This window comes from Psammomys obesus, unplaced genomic scaffold (assembly GCF_907164565.1).
Source record: "Psammomys obesus unplaced genomic scaffold, mPsaObe1.curated_primary_1811, whole genome shotgun sequence".
NCBI lineage: Eukaryota > Metazoa > Chordata > Mammalia > Rodentia > Muridae > Psammomys > Psammomys obesus.
In genome coordinates, this window is record NW_026595981.1 from 10,986,192 (window position 1) to 11,013,435 (window position 27,244).

A 27,244-nucleotide genomic window follows, 5' to 3' on the forward strand; every position below is an offset into this window, starting at 1 on the left:
ATTTATTTTTACTTGTATAGGTGTTCGGCCTGCATTGTATCTGTGTACCGTGTGTATGCTTTGAACCCACGGAGGCCAGGAGAGCGTGTTCCCTTGGCACGGGAGTTACATATTACATGGTTGTGAGCTGCCGTGTGGGTGCTGGGAATTGAATCCAGGTCCTCTGGAAGCACAGCTAGTGCTTGAAACCCAGCTCTCCAGATCAGTGGGACTTAAAGGCTTCAGAAAAGCACAAATGATTTAGCAAGGAATTTACCTTCACTCTTCAGGAAAGCCCAACAAGCCACCAAAGATCAGTGGACTAGGAGAAGGGGATGTGGGGGTTGGAGGAAGGGTGGGACTGGGAGGAGTTGAGGGAGGGGCTACAATCGGATACACAATAAGTAAATTATAAAAATAATAAATAAAAAGAAATACATCATTTTAAAAAAAGTTTGAACAGTACTATTGAAGAGAACACACATTTTCTTCTGCTCTGTACCTACTCACTTAAGCTATGACAAAGGGATTTTGTTAGCATTCAGGAACAGAATTTTTATCAGCCCAATAGTCTCAGACAACATTTTAAAACTATTTCTGAGCATAAGTTAAGTATGATTTAAAAAATGTGTATTACTTGTATCTTTTTGTTTCTGGGATACTCACTCAGGATGATTTTCTCTAGTTCCCACCATTTGCCTGCAAATTTAATGATTTCCTTGTTTTTAATTGCTGTGTTGTATTCCATTGTGTAAATATACCACCCTTTCTGTATCCATTCCTCCTGCTAAGGGACATTTAGGTTGTTTCCAGATTCTGGTTACTACGAATAGAGCTATTACGATCATGGTTGAGCAAATGTCCTGACTGAATGGTGGGGCATTTTTTAGGTATATGCCTAGGAGTGGTATAGCTGGATCTTGAGGTAGTATTATTCCTAATTTTCTGAGGAAATGCCAGACTGATTTCCAAAGTCATTGTACAAGGTTACATTCCCACCAGCAGTGGAGGAGGGTCCCCCTTTCTCCACATCCTCTCCAGCATGTGTTGTCACTTGAGTTTTTGATCATAGCCATTCTGATGGGTGTGAGGTGAAATCTCAGGGTCATTTTGATTTGCATTTCCCAAATGACTAAGGATGTTGCACATTTCTTTAAGTGTTTCTCTGCCATTCAATATTCCTCTGTTGAGAATTCTCTGTTTAGCTCTGTACCGCATTCTAAAATTGGATTACTTGGTTTGTTGGTGTTTAACTTCTTTAGTTCCTTATATATTCTGAATATTAGCCCTCTGTCAGAGGGCTAATAATAATAATTCACTAACCATAATAATATAGGGTTAGTGAAGATCCTTTCCCAATCTGTAGGCTGTCGTTTTGTTCTGATGACAGTGTCCTTTGCTTTACAGAAGCTTTTCGGTTTTTGTGAGGTCCCATTTGTTGATTGTTGATCTTAGAGCCTGTGCTGTTGGTGTTCTGTTCAGGAAGTTGTCTCCTGTGTCAATGAGGTCAAAGTTCTTCCCCACTTTTTCTTCTAACAGATTTAGTGTGTCTGATTTTATGTTGAGGTCTTTGACCCACTTGGACTTTAACTTTGTGCAGGGTGATAAATATGGGTCTATATTCATTTTTCTATATGTAGACATCCAGTTAGACCAGCACCATTTGTTGAAGACCAATACTACAACTAAGGACTATGCATGGAGAGGACCTAGACCCCCTGTCCAAGGAAGCCCATTGGCTACTCAGTTTCCAAGTGGGTTCCCTAGTAAGGGGTACAGGGGCTGTCTATGACATGAACTCAGTGGCTGGCTCTTTGACCACCTCCCCCTGGGGGTACAGCCCTGCCAGGCCACAGAGGAAGATAATGCAGCCAGCCTTGATGAGATAAGCTAGGGTCAGATAGAAGGGGAGGACGTTCTCCCCTATCAGGGGACTAGGGAAAGGGCACAGGGAGAGAAGAGGGAGAATGAGTAGGATTGGGAGGAGACAAGGGAGGGGGCTGCAGCAGGGATACAAAGTGAATAAATTATAATAAATAAATATGTAAATAAAATTACATTAAAAATAAAATTAAAAAGGTATATCACAGAAATAGTCATACTAAGTTCTGTAAAAGCACTGCTGCTTTCATGTAGGTTTCTTGTGAGATAGGCTGGCCTTGAACTCCAGGGTTTAAGTGTTTTTGTTTTGTTATTTTGCCTCAGGCTCCTAAGTAGTTAGTAATACAAGCAGGTACCTTTGTACCCCATAGTAATGTTAGGGTGTGTTTGTAGATGTATGCTAATTAATCAGAAGATAACTATAGAGTGGCAATAGTAAAACAAGCAGATGCAATATCATTAAATTCATTACTAACAACATGTAATGCTTGTCACAATAAATCATGGCTGAATGCCATCACAAAGACACAAAGACTGTGTCTCTATAATTAGCATATCAACTCATTCACTTTTTGGTTATCTGCAATTGTACTTTTCCCTAATAGTGCCTTGAGAAAGTCAATAGGAGGTAAAGTACATTAAAAACAATGTGGTGTGTTGCTATGGATAGGACTGTGGTCTAAGCATTAAATCTCCCTGGACCTTGGTTACCTTGAGGTTACTATAATAAAATATCACCTGTGTCATTGACGCCGGCAGGCTGTTGAGATAACCAAGGCTGTGGAAGCTCTGTGTGGTCTATCAGCAGCTTGACGGGGCTTTAGATCTTCCACTCTCCCGCTTTCCCAGTGGATAAGTTACACTGTAAACTCGATGCAGAGGGGCTGTCTGTCATGGAATCAGGGAAAACTGTATCTTGTACTGGGTTCACAAAGATACTGCAAGACAGTAAGTACTATATTCAATTTAAAATTAACGGGAAATACAGTAAGGGCTGGTGCGATGGCTCAGGGGATGAAGGCACTCGCCATCAAGTCTGACCACCCAAGTTTAATCCCCAAGACCCACATGGTGGAAGGCTACAGCTGATTCCTGCAAGTTGTCCTTGAACCTCCGCACTCTGCACATGACACACACATTCATAAAATAAACATGTAGCAAAGTAATAAAAAATGTTAAGATGTTTCCTAGGCTAAAAAACTTGATTACAGATCCAGAATGATCTTATTACACACATACTGATAACATGCCCACACTCAACAAAATAGTGTTGTCTTCCTCGTTCCCATCACAGCTTTCATTATGTTTACCTCTCTCTGAACTACAGTGTAAATTCCTGGTGGAGATGATCCTTTTTTTTTTTTTAACTTATCTTTGGTATCCTGTGTATAGCACAACTCTAGATGCAAAACAGATTCTCAGTGTTAGATGGATGAATGGATAAGTAAATGGCAGTCATATAGAAAGCTGTCCCGACCCCCCTGAGACAGGGTTTCTCTGTGTAGCCCTGGATGTCCTAGAACTCAATCTGTAGACCAGGCTGGCTTTGAACTCAGACATGCACCTGTCTCTGCCTCCCAAGTGCTGGGATTAAAGGTGTGTGCCACCACTGCCCAGCCTAAAGCTTATTTTAGGTCACAATGTGTAGGACAATTAATTGTATATCAAAAAATTAAATAATGAATTACACATCCTATATTTTCAATATACAATAAACATTTTCTTTGGATGTAAACAAGGAAAATCAATTTTCCGGCAGTTTTGTAATGGGAATCTAAGGCTTTTACAAAAACATAGCTAATTAATTGAAATACAACTCATATTTTAGAGTTCAACTATATCAGATTAATGCTGCTTATCTCAAACAATGTTGCAGAAACCCAAGTTCTCTTGTAGATGAAGTTGGTAAAGGTACATCCTTGACTGTAAAGAAAATCCTGGCCCCCACTGAAGAGATAAAGGTTTAGTGATACGATTGGAGAAAGAGTGGGAGAATGAAATGTTAGGATATGAATTTGGAAAAAAGAAAAGTTAAGAGTCTAGGAGTTGTCAAATGAAATAAGCACAAGTGAGAGCCAAGAAATGCATAATTACTAGACGTTTCCACTCCATTTGGGTGTGGCAGCACATGTCTATCACCCCTGCGCTTGGTACAGGAAGGAAGCCCAGGAGTTCAAGATCCATTTTAGCTACATATCAAATTTAAGGTCAGCCTGAGCTGCATGAGATGTCTAAAACTACAGAAACAACAAAACAGCAGAAGAAAAAGCTCCTTTCAATTCGTCTAGTCAGCAAATATAACATTAGGGAAAACAAACACATTTGACTTCCACAGGATCCGAGTTCCAGTTCCAGCACCCATATATGGCATGTATGTATGTATGTGTGTGTGTGTGTGTGTATGCATGTAGTATATGCATAACTTTTACTATGTATGACTGCTAGGGACCAAACCTAGGGTCTCACACATACTCAGCATGAGCTCTACCGCTGAGCTACACACATAGCTCCGAAAATGGTGGTGTATGCCTGTGATCTCAGGGCTTGGGAGGCTGAGGGAGGAAGATTCTGTGTTCGACAATTTAGTGATATCTTGTCTCAATGAATAAAAGTATTAGTTGTTTAAAAATGTTCCTTTAGTCAGTATGTCTGTTCGATTTTCAATCCTTTATTTCTGAAAAAAGCAAGTTTCGTGTAACTCTTTCTAACGGAATGAGACTTGTTTATTAGAGTGGCGTTTGTTGGAACATGGGTTATTTTGGATCTAGTCCAAGAGTACCGAGTTACTAGAAGGTGGCCGTGCCAATAAGCTGATCCAATAGCTCAGATCCCACTGACATTATAACAAAGCTACAAAGTGAGACACAGGAAGCCAGGCTACTAATGGTCCCATCAAATAAAACTTTACTAAACAACTCTTTAGGAAAAGACATGAAAATCATTTAGGCCCAGTGGATCGTAGTGTTGGTCACTTTTGTTCTAAATACCCTTTTCTATGATTTCTTCATTGTTTCATAGTATGGATACTGCACAAGAAAGCTTTAGCTTCCGCCTGATATGGACTTACTTTTTTTTTTTAAATTAAGAAACATTCCATTATAAATACTTCTTTACAAAAGATACCGGTGCCTTTCCCTATGCAGAGAGACAAGACTACCAAAATTCATAAAAATTATATTTCTGTGTAGCTCACTGATGAAAGAGAGTGAGAACTGTGAGGCAGTCCAATATAAAAACAATACCATTAGCTTTGGATGCCTACAAGTCCTTCTGATAGCCAGTCCTTCAAGTGATGTCACAACAGGCACTTTGCATGGAGACGTGCATAAGCACTTCTGAAAGATTAAATACTTTGTGTTTTCTTATAAGCAGAAAACATGGCAAATCCCTACTTTAGAAAAATGTGTGAATGGCTCCTTTTTTAAATAATTATTGTATTGAATAGAAAGATCAAAAGAGGAGAAATAAACACACAGAAACAGTGCCCTAACTTTCAAGACCATGTAATAATAAAATGCACAGTAGGAACATAGTTAAGAGGCCCCATTAATTTCCTACACAATTTGAGAAAGCTTTAAGTGGTTCTTCAGCTACCGAGTCACGAAAAGAATCTACTCTTTAAATCGAACCTTTCTTCCACAAACAAAGGCCATTCTCCAACTAGTAGAGTTCACGGCGCAAAGCCTAAGTGCTGCATATACTTTCAGTCCTTGGAGGAGTGCAATGTTAAATCATCCCTTCGCATGTATTAAACACTCAAGACAAATTACTTGATAATTTCTACTACATATTTCAGAAGTTTGAAAAATAAACCAGCCAAAGAATGTTTCCTTTGATCACTAACAGTTCTTTGTCGTCAGTTGATCTGCCCATAGTTCGGGAAAGCCTCACAGAAGCCAGGGAGCACTGCAGAGGCTTGGCTGACCTCACTGGCTGTGACTTGCCATGTGCTAGGTACTCTTTTACAGGACTTCCCATGCTTCAATTTTAGCTTGAAAAACATATTTTGTCATCACTAGTGAAAACAGTATATCTCCTACTCTCAAAGGGCCTGTAGTTTATTTGCTTTTTGGATGATCATCTTGCTAGAATGATGATCTGAGCAGACTCCTTGATCTAAAAAAAGTTAAACAATTTTGAAATACTGAGAGCTTGTGGAACATCTCTGCAAACTCCTCAGTAATATGCAGAGACTATTAGCTTTTGGAAAAAAAAATAATGCAGGGGAAGATAAAAGTGTGGTGGTTTGAATAGGTATAGTTCCCATAAATGCACGTTTGAATGCTTGGCCCATGGGGAGTGGCACTATTAGGAGGTGTGGCCTTGGAGGAAGTGCATCACTGTGGGGGAGGGCTTTGAGGTCTCCTATGCTCAAGCTATGTCAGTGTGGTACACAGTCTCCTTCTACTGCCTGTGGATCAAGATGTAGAACTCTCAGCTCCTCCAGCACCTTGTTTATCTGCGTGCTGCCATGATCATGGACTAAGCCTCTGATACTGTAAGCCAGCCCCAATTAAATGCTGTCCTTTCTAAGAGTTGCTATGGTTATGATGTCTCTTCAGAGCAATGAAACCCAAACTAAGATGGATGATATTTGTGATTAAGTTGGGTACCTGGCTGTAAAATGATGTCTTTGACGTTTTTCATGCAGTTTAATGATTCTTCTGAAGGTAATTTTAAGGTCGGTGTGATTCAGCACACTGTAAACCCAGCACATGGGAGGTGGAGACAGGAGGATTGGGAATTCAAGGCCAGAATGTAATACATGAAATCCCATCTTAAAACAAAAACAAAATACCCAACCAAACAACAACAAAAATAGAGCGAGGGGGGAAACAACTCCAAAGATACCAAAAATGTTTAAATTGTATCAGTTAAAATAAATATCCAGCTTTCTAAGTTACTACACACATACTTATATTCCCAGAATGTAGATAAGTAAGTCATCTGACCTTTTCTACACAATGGTATGCTTTATTGTACGCATTTTGGAACAAAGCCGGACACAGAAAGAAAATATCAATAGATATTCCTTTAAATTGCTTAAAGGGATTTGCAAGCCTTTATAGTATTTAAGTCCATATTTTATAAATGAAACTAATCCCACGAAAGGCGTGGTGCTGCCATATAAGCAGCAAGCCTGAGGCCCAGTGGGAACATTCTACCGGGAATTCTTTCCAGGACCAGCCTACTGCAAAAGAAGACATGGTTTCTCCTTTTCAAAAGAATGTAGAAATCACCTTCTAAATCCACAGATAGCTTACTTGGTAAGCAGTTAATTTTTATGTGTCAATTTTCAAATTTCATGTGTCAAATCTAAGTGCTATCAAAGCGAAGGCAAATACATAATACATGCATATATGATAATTCACTTGCCCAGATGAACATAAAAATATAGTTACTGGGAGTTTTGACTTGATAATAAAGCACGCTTATAAAATGCTAGAATGCCCAATGCTAGAATGCCTGCTTAGCATGCAAGGCCCTGGGCTTGATTTCCAGCTACACAGATAGACACCACACTCCCACTTCAAATCACCATAAAAAGTCTTGAATGTCCAAATATTTTCTTTGGGGGGCGGGGGAACCAGTGGATGTAGTTTTGAAATGTCAGAGATGACCATCTTTTATAAAAATTTTTGATCAGATATAGTTCCAGCCTCTAAAACTTACACACACTCGAAATTCACAGTAGATTCTCGTTCTTTAAGAGACCATATTTCAGGGACTGTTTTTTATTTGTGTGTATATAAATGTGTATGTGTGTAACATCTGCTTATTTATTAAATTTACACACTAGGGTTTCTATCTTAATAGTTACAGAATTAAAACTTTATTCTTGAATGTATCATGTCTTTGGTACTGCTAGGATCTGTGTATTATTTTCGTGTGTGTATCTGTGTATGTGTAATGTGTCTCTGCACACAAGTGTATCATGATCTGTGGGTATGTGTGAGGAGGACAGAGGTTAAAGCACACCATTTTCTGTGATGACAGAGAAGCACAATAATTAGAATTGATATCTGGATTATTTCAAATGGCATTCTAGAACTGCATATAATTTTGTTTCTTATATTTTAGTTTTAGCAAACAACAAAAAAACCCCAGTTTCAATTAAATATGTATGTTCTTTCCTTTAATTTGTCTAATAAACTAGTTCTAAACATTTTTTTTTCTTTTGACTTTGAAAGAGGGCTTCATTCCACAGCCCTGGCTGGCCCTGAGCCTATATTCCATAGGCTGGAAGAGTAGCTGTAAGCGCCATTCCCGATCTAAGGCAGGCTAATGAAACGGCAAACTTTTGGAGATAAACTACGATTTCTAAAAACATCTTTTATGAATTTGAATTAAGATATACAGTAACATATGGCTGAAGTGTGGCAAGATTTAACTGAGATTAATCTTTGTATATTAGCATGAAAACACATTAAGTGAACTATAAATTATGAGTCATTGTGTGCAATTGGAAGTGCCCCAGGAAACTAAATAATAGAGGAAAGTACTCTGTATAGACTAATTAAAACTCTGTAATAAAGCTTGTTATTTTTGAACATAAAATAAGTTTAAAATCTGATGAATTAAAATGAAAACTATATCTGAAAAATTAAAATGCTAACATCTGCCCAATGTACAAATTACTATTTACACAACAAGGCTTAACAAAAGCCTGACAGCATTACCTAATACCGGGGCCCCTCCCCCTACTGCTTACAGGTCCTCATGTCTATTCATGAGTTGTCCCAGCTCTAATTCACTTATACAAGTTGTCAGCTTTGTTCTCTTCCACTGCTGTGACTCCATTCAACCTTGTGTCTGTGAAACTTTCGACTTTCACTTTTGTCCGAATTCAGCTACAGTTTCCAAAAGGTCTTCAGCTGAAAAACAATCGGAATTATTACTGGATCTATCAGTTTCAACTAGTTCAATGTTTTCTTCATCTGTATCGACAGGATCAAAAAGTTCAGGTGTGAAACATTCGGAGTCCTCTTCTTCAACAGCGTCTTCTGAACTGGAGCACTCGGCTTCTTCACTCTCTGGAGACGATTCGCCATTCGGATGGAGGTCTTCTTTCTCAGAGTGCAACAGCTGTTTGCCATGGCTCTTAGCAGGAGTAACGTCAGCCTTCATTGATGAAATCATGATTTCTGGCTGAGGGCAAGCTGTGAATGGCGTGTCTGCTGCTTCATTTGAGGGTACACATTTACCTGTCAGTGGCAAAGCAGCTTTATTTTCTGTTCTGGAGGTGGACAAACCAGAGGCATGGTTCTCTGATGCCTTGAGAGCAGGTGTGCAATCCTTTACTTTACTAGTGAAATGCTGTCTCAGAGAATTAAAGATAGGCCAGCTGACTGGCTCTATTTGTTTTCCGAAAGTTGGGCTTGAGGATCTGGAAATCATATTTTTTTCTGTTTTCACTGTCTGAACAGACTCTTCTCTTAGTACTGGACCACCTAAGAATGCAAACATTTAATTGTCAACTCCGTGTCGCTAGGTCACACAGCGAGTTAAAGCGTTTTTTTATTAGAAATACTTTAACAGCAGTATAAAACACATAGCTCAGCACCCACCACCACTTTCATCTCAGAAGTTAAAGGAGAGAATGTCAACCCTGGAGAGAACGGCAGATCTCCAGTACTTCCTGGCCTGAGTTATAATGCGGTTTGCAAATGATCATATAAGTGCAATGAAGAGCACAACGCTGGCTGAGAAGAGGAAGGGTGAAAAAGGAGGAGGAGGATGACCCAGTGAAGGGAGGAGAGGGGCGCTGCCTGGGACAGCCCTACAGTGTGGAGCAACGCCCTAGTATGCCCGAGACTCCAGCACTGAACAGGGAAGAAGAAAATGGAGAAATCTGGCTCAAAAAATCCACTTATCAGTGACTAAGAAAAACTGCCCAGGACTAACCCTCTTTTTTAAAAAACAAGGACACTGAGGACTGCAAGGCTATGTGTGCTATTTCTCAAATTATAAAGTTGGTCAGCATATAAGATCAGAAATGGATCCTGAGCTTCCTGATAATCACCCTAGCAGCCCTGACGATACTCTGATGCTTACTTAAAAGCACAGCACAAAAGATTTGAATAGGTATGTTAAGCTGCACCGATACACAAATTAAAATTATATCCGGTCACCAGAATACGGCAGGGTTTTTTATTGTTGTTACAGGGAAGATAGCAAACATTTTAGGTTTTGTGGTCTACATCATGTCTTCCTCAACTATTCAAGTATGGTATTCTAGGATGAGAATATAATTACTCAACTTTTTTGGTTTTTTTTTTGTATTGTGTAAAAGCAAATGAATATGACCTAGTTGCATTACACTTCAATCATAAAACGAGCCAACAGGATGGGCTAGGGTTCATGAATCCCTCATATAGACAAAGATTTCTAACATTTTAAAACATTATTTTTTATTATTTAGAACAAATGACTCACATTTCAGGTTCAAAGAAGGGGCGGCTCTAAACGGGAGCTTTAGTTTACAGAGGCTTGCTGCAGCTAAGGCTAGCCTTTTCTGAATTTAATGCTTCCATGTTACTATTCCTTCTATCTAAAGCTTTACATTTAGTTATTATGTGCGCGCGGTGTCGGGGGCGGGGGCACACACACCATGGCGCATATGTGGAGCTCATAGGACACCTTGCAGAAGTAGGCTCATTCTTTCTGGATTCTAGGGGTCAAATGTGAGCACCTTTACCTGCTGAGCCATCTTGCCGGTTCTGGCCTGGCATTCCTAGTTCTCTTACCTCAGCCCCCAGTCTCTTGAGATTATCGAGATAACCAGTTTATAAAGCCTTTAAAATAATGCCTACCGTTTGCATAGCGTTTTACAATGCTATGATATTTATTATCTTCTTTGAGCTTTACAATCAAGCTGAGAGGGTCAGGTAGGGAAGCTACTCACTTTTCTATCATAACTTTAGTGGCTTTGTTCACAATCACGCTAGAAAGCGGCAAGGCCAATGGGAACCATAAAATGCACTTTGGTACCCTAACAATGGCCTATCCTCATCTAAACATACTGTTTTACTTTATGAACACTTCATGTGATAAACCAGTATATTTCAGGAAATTAATCTGTACCTAAATCAGTATCCTTTCACTTTCATATAATGAAAGATTTTTCTGTCTACTGTAAACGGGCAGAATTCAACGTACTTTTCTCCCTTCTGGACACGCGGTGACGTGGCGCTGGTGGGTTTTTAGCAGCCGCCTGGGGATCCCGAGGCTCCTGGACATGCGCTTTTGCTTCTTCTTTTCTCGATTTTTCTGGCGATAGATCGCTTGCTTCTGCCACACGTGTAAGAGCGCTATCCTCCAAACAGGACGCTTCCAGAGTGGGCCCATTGTCTTTTATGCAGTTATCTTTTTTGGGTCTATGAGTAACTTTCTGGTGTCTTTCAGAAAACTCAGTCAGGGACTCCAGGGCGCTGGCAAAGGTCGAGTGGTGCTGAATTTGCTGCCGCACCCACTTAGAAAGTCCTAAGAAACAGAGCATCCAAGGGAGAGACCGGTTACCTAGTTACCAAAATATTTACAAGCTAAGATGAACTTTACGTTTTCTAGTGAAGCAACATAATTTGCATTTCGACATATGGAATAGTTTTCAATCTTTGAATACTGCATATATATTTTCATGTACATGAGTTTTGAAGGATTATGGCTTGAAAAATGAGTCATCAGTTTCACAATCCTGAAAGCTGGGAATGCAGGAAGGATGCCCAACCCACCCAGTCAGAGTGCAGCCTCACAGTGCATGGCGGAGCACCAGCCGTTTGTTGCTGTGCTCGGGGAACCCACCGGGAACTGCAGCCAGCTGCTGGTGCCAGCGTCTCAGGGCACACCGGGCGCCAGCCAGGAGAAGGGCAAACCACGCTGAAGTGCATTGTCTGCCGCCCGGGTGCTGCTTTCACAGTACTGTGAGGCCGAAGCACTGGACGCTGGGAAATGTCTATATTTCTCAGCTCAGAGTAACTGCACAATGTGACAAATTGAGTGTTATCAAAATTCCTCAAGACTGGGCCAGCAATATGACTCCATGGGTGTATGTCCTATGCAAGCCTGATGGCCTGAGTTCAACCCCTGGAACCTATGTGAACGTGGAAGGAGAGAAGTGACTCTGCCAAGTTGTCCCCTGACACCTACACGTGCACCATGCTACCCTTACTCTACATCAGATGCTCCTTTACAGTAATAATAAATAAAGTAAAAACTACCCCCCAAAGCTGACTCTCACTAACACGCAGGGTTAGAAGCACAACTTTCCATGCATTCCCATGCAAATCTAAATTTGGCTCCTTTTCTAAGAACAAATTCAAGATTCTAGTCTCAAAGGTTATTTTGTCCTTTTCCCACTAATTCCTTAAACTCCTTTGGATGTGGAAGAAGCAACACATTCCCGTAGAAAGTCGTATCTATCCAAATTGTTATTTGTTTATACAATAATGAACAGACAAGAGATATTACTTGATCAGGGACACATTAAAATGGTATATGAAACTGTGTAAAACGAATCATACTAAGAACGTAAGGTGTTTTATAGTATGGCTTGTTTTACATCAAAATAAAAAAAAATTGGATTTAAAAAATACCTGGACTGTGCTGTGCACAGTGGTGCATGCCTGTAATCCCAGCCCTCGGGAGACAGAGGCAGGTGGATCTCTGTGTTCAAGGCCAGCCTGGTCTATAAAGCGAATCCAGGACAGCCAGGGCTACCCAGAGAAACACCTTCTTGAAAAACAAACAACAATAGCAGAATACCTAGATTATCATGAAATAAATATTCCCTGGATAATGCTGCAAAAAAGTGGCATTGTCTTTTGAAACGGTGTATTCATTTGGGCACAAGCCTGTGTGCATGTGTGCTCATGAGGGTTGGAGGCCGATTTTGGGTGTCTTCCTGTATTATGCAACGCCTTATTTTTTGAGAAAAATTCTCTTCTCACTGAACCACCAGCTCACAGTTTTGGCTACACTGATTGGCCAAAGCAAGTTTCCAAGATGGGCTAGTCTCCTTCCCTGCATTGTTATCACAAATGAATGCGCAGAAGCTGGCTTTTACAAGTGTGCTGAGAATCTGCACTCAGGTCCTCATGCTTGAACAGCATTTATCCACTGAGCCATCTCCCTGGCCCCACAACAAAGAGCTTAAAAAGTCACCATGACACTACAAACTTAAAGAAGGTAGGACAGGGCTTCATGTAAACTAAATTACTATGTTGTAATCTCAAGTATATCTCTTTCTTTTAAAAAATATTTATTAATTTATGTATGTGAGTGTTGTCTTCCTGTACATCTGCATGAAAGAACAGGACATCAGCTCTCACTATAGAAGGTTCTGAGATAGCACGTAGTTGCTGGGAATTGAACTCAGAACCTCTGAAAGAGCAACCAGTGCTCTTAACCACTGAGCCATCTCTCCAGCTCTCAAGTAGATTTCTTTAGTGTTCTTAAAATAGAATTTTTCTGAGTTAACTATTTATGAAAATGAAATTTAAATAAAAATTGCTATTAAAATAAATGTATGCATCATGTTCATATTACCAAAGTACGGAAGCACTTTGAAATAAAATATTTGAGTTTTTATTTTTTTTTAAGGAAAAGCACTAACATTAACTTTATTTTGAAAAGAAATGATATCAAATGAAAATGTGAAATTCTCTGCAACTGAAAAATCTTAGTACTATAGTTTCTTTATTTTGACCTTTTTGAATAATCAGAGGTCTTTTTGGCAGCCGTGGCTGCTGGCCCCTGAACACGTGGCAGGGCCTGAGCTCCACCTGCTGACTGAACACCAGTACTTAGTGTTTCTTTCACTTGCCGCTGGGTCTGAGGCGCTGCTTTGCTCAGACACAAACAAGTGCAGAAAAAAAACCTAAAAGCAACATTTTCTGCTTTAAATCTTTACAGCTCCCTGAAAGCAAGCTTGATTCTGGTTACTGGGAATTCCTCATGTTTGATCACATGATTCAAATTCTCATTTTAATTATTCCTCTTTAAAAATGAAGCTATACAGCTCTGGAGATATGGCTTAGTTAATACAGTGCTTCTTGACAAATATGGAGACCTGAATGTAGCCCTTAGAACTCACATAAAAAGCTGGGAGTGACGGCACATGTAATCCCGGTGCAGAGGAAGTGGAAACATGAAGAACCCTGGGACTTGCTGCCCGGCCAGTCCAGCCTAATGGCGAGCCCCACGCCAGTGAAACCCTCTTTCAAAAAACAAGCTGACAGCTTCTGATGAACCACACCCAAGGTTGACATCCACGCACACGTACACACATGCATTTGTATTCCCATGTGTGTGTGTGCTGTGCATACACATACACACAGGCACACACACAGACATACATACACAAATAAGTAATAAAAAGAGAAGCTATAAAATACAAAAGATTTATGATGACAGAATAGGAAACCCCAGATCTCATGTTCCGCCTATAGAAACAGGGATTCAATAATTCATGGACCAAATCCCTTTATGAGAAATCCAGACACGAGTTAAAATGTTCTGGAACCCAGGCTAGCACAAAACCAGTTGCATCAAAGCAAGCAGGGAAATGTGTGGAACCTTCTCACCATAGTCCCTATCGTGGAGACTGGGAGTGATATCCCTGGAGAGAAGACCAGATAGTAGGCCCACAATTCGGAAGCATTTGCTTCTGTCCTGTCTGTCTTGAAGTGCTGATATGAACAGGCAGACTCATGCCTGGAGACTACCGAGCACAAAAGAGCTGCACAAGGCTACTGCTCCAGAATGATAGTACAGGAGACAGAGGCTGGTACAGCCCAGCTGCACTTGAGGAAAGAGACTAGTGTGTGATGGATGCTGGCTTTCCACTGAACTGCCTAGGACTAGATTACCTTAGTCATTAGGGAGTACAGACGTTATGTGGCACAGAGGCCACTGGGAACAAGAGCTGGATGGGGAACATGCTGCTGCTTTAGAGGCCTCACAATACAAGAGACAGACACACGTGTACAAGAGATCTTTGATATCCAGGGAGAGGAAAAGGGCAAAGAGAGAAACTAGCCATCTCATCAGGTATCCAGAAGTCCAGAGACAGTAGATCTGAACAAAAGATCTGAGGGGCTGCCTAGCAAGGCTGATGAGCAAAGGGCTTCTGTGTGATGCTGGTTTAGTAAGAACACTGAGAGGCAACTGTCTTATCACATGTATAGAGGCCAAAGCAACTTTACAAAGACACATGGGACATAGTGCCATCCTAGAACAAGCGAACTGCGAAAAGCATGAGAGCAGGAGAAAGGAGGGGGAGTAAGAGCGCATGTGGGAATTAATCATCAAAGAGATAAAGAATGAAAAAACAAAAGAACCAAATTCTGGAGTAGAAATGCCTGGCGGGCTCAACCATGGATATGATCAGGTGGAGGACAGACCTTAACGAACTCTAAGATCGTCTAAACACACAGTCAGAGAACAAATACGGGGGAAAAAAAAAGTGAAGCAAGCCTAAGGGAGTTATGGGACAACCATTAAGCAGAACAGAGTGTTATTTTGAGTCCTAGAAGAAGTGCAACAGTTAGGAAGCTCATTTATAGAAAGGGGAAAGGAGGGTTAAGAATTTGAATCTGATCTTGGCTACAGAACAAATTTAAAGCCAGTCTAAGCTGCTTGAAGCTCACAAAACAAAACAAATACAGGCACACACCTTTAATTAGAGCACTCTGGATGTAGAGGTAAGTAGATTTCTGAATTTGAGGCTAGCCTGTTCTACATAGTAAGTTCTAGGCCAGCCAGGGCTGCAGAGTAAGAGCTTGTCTCAAAACAGCAAAAACAAACAAAAAGTTTAGTATTGCAAAATGGCTTCATGCTTGTAATACCAGTATTTGGAAAGCCAAGTAGACAAATTGTTATAAGTCCAGGGCCACCCTGGGGTATACAGTGAGTTCTAGGCCAGTTTAGTACACAGAGTAAGTCTCTTTTTTAAAAAAAGCAATAAAAAAAAAAAATGAAGATTCTAATCGAATTGTCTAAGGAAGCCCCAGAAAATTTAAAAACAGCAAGAGAAAAGCAATCTATCATATGCAAGTAGGCTTCCAAAGACTGTCAATGATATCGGAGGAGAAATCTCACAAGCTACAAGGGAATGAGATAATATATTCAAAGTGCTGAAAAGAAAAGTCCCAAACTACTAACAGGAATGCTATATCTGGCAAAACTGTCCATCCAAATGCAGGTGAGATAAAGACTTTCCCAGATTATAAAGGCCAAGGAGCTCATGACCACTAGAACTTCTTCGTAACTAGTAAGGGAACACAGTAGCACGTGAAAGCGCAGCCTGCTGGAAAAGGTAAATGTATAGACGGTTACCAAGTACTCAAGTACAGTAATGACACCTCCTCCCCCATTTCCCGTGCTGAGGACTGAACCCAAGACCCATGTATGCCAGGCAAGTACTCGACCACTGAGCTACATCCAAGTATCACAAACCACTTTTAATTTTCGGAGAGAATCTAAAGGTATAAAAATAATAATCAGTATAAAAAAATGAGTAGATACATACTTTTAGAAGGGTTAATTTGTGACTTTAACATAAATGTTGGTGAAAGGAAAATAGATGTTTGGAGAGGGGAGGGGCCTCAGTGGGTAAAAGCACTTACCATAACAGTAAGGAACTGAGTTTAAATTCCCAGAACCCACGTAAAAGCCAGATGAGCAACCTCTGCCCTCCTACAGGGATGACGGGAGGCAGATGAATCTCCAGAAGCCCTTGGTCCAGCTAAACTGTCCACGGTGAGGAACAACAGAGACCTTGCTTCAAACAAGGTAGAAGGTGAGGACAGATAGCCTAGGATGTCCTCTAACCCTGCACATGCACGGCATGTTTGTGCCCAGGCTCACGCATGAACGCATCCCCCCAAACACTGTATACCCCCCCCACGCACACACACAAGTAAATGTTTAACAAAGCAGAAGGGGTTGTACAGCTTATTAGGGGAAGCTCATTAAGACATAGGATGTTCTAAACAAGTGGTTCTCGACCTTCCTAATGCTGTAACCTTTTAAGGCAGTTCCTCCTGTTGTGGCGTATAGTGAGAATTTTGTTTTGTTTTAAAGTTATGTGAATGCGTTTTTGTTTTACTCTCAGGTGAGGGCCATGGTGCTGCTTCAGACTGTGCACAGCAGCTAACTATTATTTGTCTCATGCTCTGGCAGGGGCATGCTTTTGCGAGCTGAAGCTAGTTTACATATGGAATTCTCCCTGCTGTTGCTGCTCCCTGCTGCTGCTTTTGCTGGTTGCTGATTGCTGTTCGCTGGCTGGAGATATCCTGACAATGAACACTGGATTTGTCTCAAGAAATGCAACACTCCTAATCGGCAGCAAATAATCTAAAGAGATCTGCAGCCTCTTCCCCCTCTACCCTTCTTTCTCTCCTACCTGGTGTTAGGGGGTTGGAAGGGATTGGGGTGCTGAAGGATGGTAGGTAAAAAGAATCCAATAAAGTAGCCAAACTCCCTCTACAGTGGTGACCTCCCAACCATAAAATTATTTTCATTGCTACTTCATAACTGTAATTTTGCTGTTATGATTGAAGGTAAATATCTGATATGTGACCGCTGTAAAACAGTCTTTGGATGCACCCCCCCCCCCAAATGGTTCCAACTGAAAATCTAGAAAGTTTCAGATCAGCTTTAGCTTCCTAGCAAAGCACTGTCTCAACAAACCAAAAAGAAATAAGGGAAAAGATTCTGGGAAAACAGGACATGCATATGCAAACAGTTGAAATTAGATCTTTAATTCTTTTTTTTTTTTTTTTCTTCCCTGAGATGGGGTTTCCCTGTGTAGCCCTGGCTGTCCTAGAACTCCCTTTGTAGACCAGGCCGGCCTTGAACTCACAGGGGTCTGCTTGTCTATGCCTTCCCAGGGCTGGGATTACAGGCGTGTGCCACCACTAGATCTTTATTCTTAACCGCACACAAAAAATTTACTGAAAATCCACTCTGAATTAAGCCTAAGCCCGACACTATAAAAAATCATAGGAGAAAAAAAAAGAGGAAATCTTCAATTTATTGCTCTTCATAGGTATCTGTTGATCTAGAATTTACGTATGATCCAGTGACCTCACTCTTCAATATGCTAAAGAAGTGTCCACTCACCATGTTCCATGTGGTCCCCAGTACCCAACAGGTGGAACCCACCTAAATGCCCACTTAGAGATAAAGAGAGAATTATGCATCCTCCCTTGGATCCTCTATGTTCTTATCTTCTTTGGTGCATAAATCTCACTCAGAAAGGGTGATAGACTAGACAGAGGTAGTGGCTGAAGAGAGGGAACGAGGTAGGAGAGGGGGCAAAAAGAGATATGAGGGTAGATATCGGACCTGGGAAGAATGAGGGTGAGAGGACAGAAGGTCTGTAGAGAAAAGAGAAACTGAGGGTTGGGGTATCTCTGAAACAAGATGGAGACCTAAGTCAGGGTAGGCTCCTGAGAGGATATGAAGGGGACTCAAGCAGAGACTCCTAGGAGCAGAGGTCATAGAGACTGAAGAGGACACCCACTAACTACACTAGTCTCCTAGCAGAGGGAGGGGAACACCAACCCACCCACAGAAACTTCAACCCAAAAGTTACCCTGCCTTCAAGATGTGCAGGGATAAAGATGGAGCAGATAGAGCAGAAATTGAGGGAATGCCCAACCAATGCCTGAGTCAACCAAAGGCCCATCCTATCAGAGAGTGCCAACCCAATACTGTGAACAATACTCTGCTAAACTTGCAGTCAGGAGCCTGACAGAGTTGTCCTACCCAGCAGCACCTCAAAACAGATGCCGAGACTAACAGCCAAGCACTGGGCAATGAATAGGGAAAGTGGGAGGAAAGAGAAAAGGATCTGGAGGTAACAGTTGCTCCACAAGAAGACCAACAAAGCCAACCAAACAGGGCCCAGAGGGGCTTGCTGAAAATGAAGCATCAACCAAGGACCATGCACGGACTGGACCTAGACCCCCTACAAAGGTGTAGTAGATGAGCAGCTTAGGCCTCATGTGGGTCCTCTAGTAAGGGAAATGTGGACTTCATCAAACTTACTTGCCGGCTTTTTGATCACTTTCCCCTGGTGGAACTGCCTTACCAGGCCATAGGAGAAGAGGACATGCTCAGTCCTGATGCAACTTGATGAGCTGGGGTGGATGGGAAAGGGAGCTCTACTTTTCTGAGGAAAAGGGGAGAAGGCTAGGGAAGGGATGAGAGAAGAATGGGACTTGGAGGGGAGGAGGGATGTAAAGAGAAAAAAAATGAGGAAAAAAGAGAGAGATGGATAGAGAAATGCACCCTGCAAACACTGCATTACCCAGCCATAGACAATAAGAAAGTTTTTTGGATAATTCAAGATGGAGAAACCTTGAGGATAGTATACTAAGTGAAACATGGCAGTCACAGAAGACAAATACTTCATGATTCAACTTTACACGAGCTGTTGAAGTTGCCGAACTCAAAGGAGAAACGGCAGTTGTTACTGTACGGGGAGGACAAAATGGGGCACTGATGGCCAAGAAGTGTAGAGTCTCAGGTATTAAGACTATAAGTTCCATAGATCTAATGTACAGTTGTTTATAGGTAGTATTGCACAAAGAAGCAGATCTCACGTAGTTTTTCTTAAAAACCAGTAAGGGAAAACAAAGCCCATTAGTAATTTTTACCTTAGAGAGTCTTACCTGATGTATAACGGTTTGGATTGTTATTGAAGCGATCATCCACTAGGATAAGAGCTCCCCAATCATTTTTGTGTCGAATACACCTACGAAAAAGGGGACAATAAAATGTGTATAAAACATTGAAAATAAAGCCAGATTTCCCAAGGGATAATTAAGAAAATGGTGTATCATCTATTTATTATTGTAACCAGTTCGGTCTGTTTAAGTCATTTAGTCGCTCAACTGATTTTCAGAATGAGAAATGTAACGATCTCTGTCTGCCACCGTCTCTCTTCTCCCTCTTTCTCACTCTGAAGTTTGACGTTTTTACTCCTTCACTGAGATGGGATTTTGAGAGAATGAAGATAAATAAATGTTTAACTTTTACAGTTTAACATTTTAAAATTTCATATGACATCCTTCTTTGACATTATTTTAAAGTAAGCTAAAGTTTCTAGGACAACAGATCATATAATGTAAGGCAGAACAGGAAGAAGTTAAATACTGTCAATACTGTAGAAGGGTGTTGAAAATCAATAGGAAGCCAAGGAAATCTATTTTGGGTTCACTTTATGTCTAAAGTGGCTTTTGGTAGAGGTATTTAAATTAATAAAACATTAGGAGAAAAAAGGTTTCATCTTTTCTTTTTCCATGTTTTCATACTGCCTTGCTCAAATGAATCATGCTCACTTGAGAAATAATATTATACTTTAAGTAAAGTGGACTAGTGAGAAGACTCTTAACTTGTGACTGGGTTGTAAACCATCTGGTATATTTCAGAAGACTATTATTATATTTTACAGACTTCATTACTCCAGATCATTCATTATAAGGTCCATATAACGTTTAAAAAGCGACAATGAGAGGTTGGGGAGATAACTCAGTTGGTGAAATGCTTATGGGGCACGTCCTGAAGCCCGGATCCCCAGCACCTACATAAAAGCCAGGATGGTAGTACCTCCTGGAACCCCAGCGTGAGGGGTGGAGCCAGGGACATCCTGGGGTTCTCTGGCTGTTCTGTCTGGCTAGCTGTAAGCTCCACAGACAAGGAGAGACCCCACTGAAAAGACACAGTGGAGAGCGACAGAGGGCGACGCCCAGCGTCACCCTTGGGCCTCCACATGGACATGTGCCCCACGCCCCTCTCGAATGTGCAGCATTAAAACAGTTGATCGGTTTCTGTTTACTTCACTTCTTCTACATGTGTCTCCCCTAAGAGTGCTTCAAATTATAGACACCTTTGTACCAATGAGCACACACGAGCTTTTATCAAATGAGGTAAAATTCACCCGATTGTTATTTCTTCATTAAAAACTTTTTGTTATTAGAAGTGTATGTTCTTTGTGACAAATTGCCATTTGCTGATGGTGTCCCTAAAAAAACAATCAATAAAATGACAATACAAGTAATAAAAATACCAAAGCCATACTATTGTATATTTCAAGTGCATGACTTCTGTGGTACTTTGAAAAACAAAACAAAACAAAACAAAAACCCAAACATTTTGAAGGTCCAGAAGCTGGCCAGCAATGAAGAACAGTAGTGAAGCAGCAGACCTTATGTTTCCCACCATTCGCCAAGCGAGTCTGAAGCATCCATGTCAAGCTGAGATGTAGGAGGTGAGAATGTAAGTGTGTGTGTGTGTGTGTGTGTGTGTGTGTGTGTGTGTGTGTGTGTATGAGGGGAAAGGTTACATATACATAAACAAGCTATTACCTGATGGTGACATACACGCTACAGTAGAGATATGTGCGCAGTCTCATGTGTGTGCTAGGGTATAAATAACCCCAGATGAAGAAACAGAAGGCACTCACGTAGGACAGGACTTCAGGTTGTAACTGTTACTCTGCCGTATGAATGTCACAGAGGCTTCTGTGGCAAGATGGAAGAAAGTCACTCCAGAATATGACAGAGTTAATAGCAATATAGTTATGTTTAATCGTGAAAATGTTAGTGGATCGAGGTAGGAAATATGGATGAAAAAGCAAGTCTGCAGTGTTAAAAGTGCAGGTGAAGAGTCATTTAATAACTATGTGACCTAATTTAGTTTCAGATTAAAGTTTGAAAATAAAACAAGAAAATTAAATGATGATGTTCTCACTTGCATTCTTAGGTGTTACTAACTGAAGAACCAAATGGGGTAATATGTAACAAAGAGTTTATAAATCATAAAGAATGCAAGTGGAACTCATACTTCACAAGTTTTCTTAAAGTTCAAGGTGCTTTTTATATTAAAGTAAAAAAAAAAATCAATGGAGGTAAGAACACTTATTTTCACAAAAATAAGTATAACAAATAAAAGTCAAGAATTTTAAAGTATATGTTCAAGCTTTCCTAGGAACTATTACTGAATATTGCAATCCAAACAAAAATAGGCAGTCATCAGGAAGAGGAAACATGCAGTACAAGTAGGTACCAAGGAACATGGGCTGTCCAGACAGGAAGGGCAACAAGACAGCAGCTTTACAACGTCATGGGTTTGAAGAGAATACACAAAATCTGAAACTATGAGGAACGTGAGTGATGTGTTCCAGGAATGAATCTACCCAATGTCCTATGTCACTGGCTTCATGTAAATGAGCATAGACGCAATCTTGTCACTTTTGGGCAATGTGAGTGCGTTTGACACCTGAGAAAAATCTTTTCCAGATCTGTTTGGGTCAGATACCTGTTAGTTACAGATCTCCTGAGCTCTAAATATGTCAAATTTTCCTCCTGTCATGACTTTATCCTTACCCCGCTTCTGTTATTTGAATTACCTGAACATCTTAAAGCTTCACTGGAAAATGGATAATTATGTCACATATACAGAATAATAATCTTTAAACCAGTTTGCACAAAATCTGCTTTGTGTTTATAATCTGAAACTTTATGTCCTACAATAATTTTTTTGAGATGTTAATTTAAAGTTATTCCACAGGCTGGAAAGAATAACGATGGCTCAGTTGGTAAAGCACTGGCCACAGTTCTCAGCTCCCACTTCTGACATCTGCAAAAAGCATACTTTCCTAGAGTTCAAGACAAATAAAATTTCATGCTGATTTTTAAAAGTAGCAAATGTTACTTCCTCTTCTTGGGCACAGACAAAATTCACAGACAGTAACACTGTACTCCATTTTACTTCACTCACCTGCCTAGAGCCTGATTTAAGGCTCTGTATGCTTGAATTTCATACCATTGACGGCCAGGCAAAAGACCTCTCAGTTTTGAGTGGTGGTCATTGTATTGCCGTTTCAGTTCAACCTAATAATTTAAACATTAAAAAAAAAAATGTAGCAGATAAGTAAAGCTATTTTAAACATCATAAAAAAACTAATGTTTTAAATTTTATTTTGTTTTTTACTTGAGTTTTTTCAGTTCATTCATGTCTGATTCATCCTTACATTTCCTCAATTCTTCATGTATATGATTATCTGTGAGAGCATTTCTACACAGTAAAATCCACACATTCTCAGTGTGTAACATAAATCCTAGCAAATGTATAGTCTGAAGCCAGCCAGGTTATTATAATACAGCTCCTTCCCAACACTGTTATCTTTTCAGGTGATTGCCTTATACTTCTGGCCGTGGCAGCCACACTGGCTTGGTTTTGCCTTTTCCGAAATTCCAAATAAATGTTATTAGATGGTATGTGTTTGTGTCTATACTGACTACTTAGCATATTATTTTGGGAATTCATACAGATTAAAATACATAAATGAAGCATGTACATATTCTATTTATTTATATAGATAATAAATACAGTGGTGGTTTGAATTCGAATAGCCCTGACAGGCTCATATGTTTGAATGCTTCCATACCAGGGAGCAGAACTGTTTGAAAAATTTAGGATTAGGAGGCATGGCCTTGTTGAAATAGTGTGGCCTTGTTAGAGGAATTATATCACAGGTAGGAGAAGTAGGGGAGGAAGGGTGCACTTTGAGGTCTCAAAAGCCCATGCCAGACCCAATTTTTCTGCTTGTGGACCAGGATGTAGCTCTCAGCTACTTCTCCAGCACCGTGGCTGCCTGCTGTCATGTGTTCCCTACTATGATGACAATGGACTAAGCCTCTAAAACCATAAGCAAGCCCCTGGTTAAATGTTTTCTTTTATAAGAGTTTCATTGGTCATAGTCTCTTCACAGAAAATGACACACACACACACCCACCCCAATGTCACTTATGCGTTTTTTTGTTTTCTCCCCCCCCCCCCCCATCTCATGGTCCTTGCTTTTTTTTTTTTTTCCCCCTAACTTTTAAAAAATTGATTCTTTTTTCTTTTTCTCCCTCTTCTGATGCCTGTCCCATTTGCCTTTCAGAATGAAGATTGAACATCTTACCCAGGGTCCTCCTTCATGCTTAGCTTCTTTAGGTGTACAGATTTTAGTACAATTATCCTATATTATATGTCTAATATCCACTTATAAGTGAGTATATACCATGTGTGTCTTTCTGCTTCTAGGATACCTCACTCAGGATGATCTTTTCTAGTTCCCACCATTTGCCTGCAAATTTCATGATTTCCTTGTTTTTAATTGCTGTGTAGTATACCATTGTGTAAATGTACCAGTTTCTGTATCCATTCCTCAGTTGAGGGACATCTGGGTTGTCTCCAGCTTCTGGATATTATGAATAAAGCTGCTACAAACATGGTTGAGCAAATGTCCTTGTTGTGTACTTGAGCATATTTTGGATATATGGCTAGGAGTGGTACAGCTGGATCTTGAAGTAGTACTATTCCTAATTTTCTGAGGAAGTACCAGATTGGTTTCCAAAATGGTTGTACAAGGTTACATTCCCACCAGCAATGGAGGAGGGTTCCCCTTTCTCCACATCCTCTCCAGCATGTATTATCATTTGAGTTTTTGATCTTAGCCATTCCAATGGGTGTAAGGTGAAATCTCAGGGTCATTTTGATTTGCATGTCCCTGATGACTAAGGATGTTGAGCATTTCTTTAAGTGTCATTCGATATTCCTCTATTGAGAAGCCTCTGTTTAGCTCTGTATCCCATTTTTTAATTTGATTACTTGGTTTGTTGCTGTTTAATTTCACATCATGCACCCCAATCCCACTCATTTTCCCATCCCTCCATATCTTACCTCTACCCTTGCAACCTCACCCCCTAAGTAAAACAAAAGAATTCATCTTGCTTTGGAAGCTGCAGTGTGTCACACAGTATACCCCTGTGTCCAAACAGCTTCACTTGCAAATGTTCACTGCAGTAAGTCATTGGTCTTACTGGTTTAAGGCCTTGGCCTCTGCCACACTTTCTATACTGGATCTTTACAGGGACTCCTCTCAGGCATTATATTGTTGCCCGGCGTCAGGGATATCCTGAAGCTTTCATTCTGCAGGACTGGCTGTTCATAGTTGGAAAGGTTGGGGTGGGCTAACTCAAGGTCCTGGATGTGGGACTGGGCGGCAGCTAAGTTGGTCTGGCCGCCAGCTCTCCTACACTTCCCAGGTGAGGGGTGTGGCCGTTACCCAGCACCCCACCAGTGAGGGCGGGGCCAGCTCTTCACTTATGCCTTAGGGTGGCTCACCCACGCCTCTCTATCGGCCAGGTCCCAGCAGACATGTTGAGTCAGTTGTGGGTCTCTACTCTGCTGGTCCTGCTCCTCCTTCTGGAGAGGATGCAGCTCTGGGAAGCACAGAGACTCACACAGAGGTCAGTTTTCTCACAGGAAGAAGGCAGAGGCCCACTGGCACTTGTATCTGTTACTGCTCTGCTGATGGACATTTCCTAAGGAGCAACCACCTTTGCCTCTCCAGTTCCGCCTCTTTTCATAGCACATAACCTGGCTGGTTCTCTTCCATTTCTCCACCATCCATTTGCTCACTTCTTTTTCTTCCATCACTCCTTCACTTACTTGTTCTATCCCCAGTGCAGCCCACAGTGACTAATACATCAATGGATTTTTGCTCTTTTCACATTAATTTCAGTAGTGCTGTGCTTTTTCTTAGGTTCAGATAGATTACTTGGAACCAGCTGATTCTTTTGAGCTTGTTTTCCAATGCAGTGAGAACAGCTCCAGAGCAACCTGTGATCCAGGGCTAATTTATCTCCAGAAAAAAAAGTGCAGCTCATCTACGTCCAATGTCCCACAGATTACGAGCTGCCCTCCACCCCTGGCTAATGAGAGCACAAACTAGTCCCGACTCTCTATAAGGCTAAAAAGACGATTCATTCCCTGATCTCAGGTGTTTCCACTCATGTCTGGGCCCATCACTATTCATGTGATGCTTCAAGATGGTCCCTTTGCAGATATGTGGCTCTTTCCCCCTGCACAGTTACATCCTCTCTGGTACTCTGCCTTGCCAATTCTCACTGCCATGAAATCTTTCTCTGTACCTCAGCGAGTTATTAAGCTCTTGCTTCATCTTTCCTATACTGTGTGGTGTGACCTGGTACTGTGGGGCTCATTTTACTTTTTATTTATTGGACCTAGTGTTGAATGTCTAAAAACAGCGTTTCATCCCAGCATTCCTTTCTCTGGTTCTTTTAAGCAGGTTATTCCCTTGAGATTAAACTTTACATTAAAAAATTTAAAGAAAACTTTGCCCCCACACAGAGTTGTTCAGTATACCTCTGCTATTGCTATGCAAACTGCAGCAGCACCTTGCTCACTATGTCACCTTGTGCATACTTTTACAGTAAACTGCACAGGGTGACTGATAACTTTGCCACTTGAATCCTTTTCACCTACAAACGAAGATACTCTGGCTAGAAAAGTTATTAAACATTTAAGTAACTCTTCCTAGGATAGAAATTCAGACCCTAGTTTGTGTGTCATTAGAGGCATGAAAGACAGATTTCTGCAGTTTCTCAAAGCTTTGCACTAAGTAAGTGCATAGCTTTTACCCCATCGCACAACATCACCAACAATAAATTTATTTCTAAGTTAAATTGTTAGGAAGGTTTTATTGGATGGGATAAAACAACCCCAAAGTTAATTATAAAGAAATCCACGCAGTAACTACTGACTGATGTGCTCAGTTATAGTAAACAAACACTTATTTAAGCAGTGTGGTACAGGGTCTGATAACTCAAACACCAGAATACAGGACAGGGTCTGAAAACTGTTTACTTGGCATAAGGAAGGGGGAATTTTAAATCAGTGAGAAAAGAGTAAACTATTAAATGTTGTTAGGAACAACTTTTGGAAAAGTAAAGAAACGCTCAATAAAGTATAGCTTCTTGTATCATTTATACAGATACATTTAAGACAATTTGAAAAACCTAAAATATTCTCAAGAAAACACAATGAACTATTTATAATCCCAATGTGGGAAAGGCCGCCCTAACCAAGCAAGCCTACCAAACAAAGGCCACGGGGAAAAGCTTTAACCAGCCGAGCAATCTTGTCAGCCCCGGTTGAAGGTTTGACGGTGTAGAGTGACTTGCTCATGGTTTACCAGACAGCACCTAATTTAGGTTAAGAATAAATAAGACACATGAATGGCCAAAGAATGCTTAGGGATGTTGTAAATGAAAGACTGGTGATAGCTATAATTACTTGTCTAACCCCCTGACAGCCGTTTGGGGCATCAAAAAGGCCAAGTATCTTGTTAGCAATAAAGGCAACTCAAAGTAATGCCCATTCTAAATCAATCCCAACAAAGACTTACACCAAACTCCGACAAGACTCACAGGAGACAGTTTGAAAATTGAGTGTTTTCCTGAGATCTCAATAACAAACTATCAAGCCACGCCTACACAAGTTCAAGATGACCAGATGCTAACAG

General features: G+C 40.7%; 1 protein-coding gene across 1 annotated transcript in view; it reads right to left on the minus strand.

Moving 5' to 3' along the window:
- Positions 1 to 8,404: 8,404 nt before the first annotated feature.
- Positions 8,405 to 27,244, minus strand: part of Brip1 (BRCA1 interacting helicase 1) — a 116,597-nt gene continuing 97,757 nt past the window's right edge. The window contains 5 exon segments of the mRNA XM_055620128.1: positions 8,405 to 8,706; positions 8,709 to 9,311; positions 11,020 to 11,343; positions 19,539 to 19,621; positions 22,648 to 22,760. Of these exon segments, the coding sequence (XP_055476103.1) occupies positions 8,612 to 8,706; positions 8,709 to 9,311; positions 11,020 to 11,343; positions 19,539 to 19,621; positions 22,648 to 22,760 (1,218 nt within the window). The 3' untranslated portion in view covers positions 8,405 to 8,611.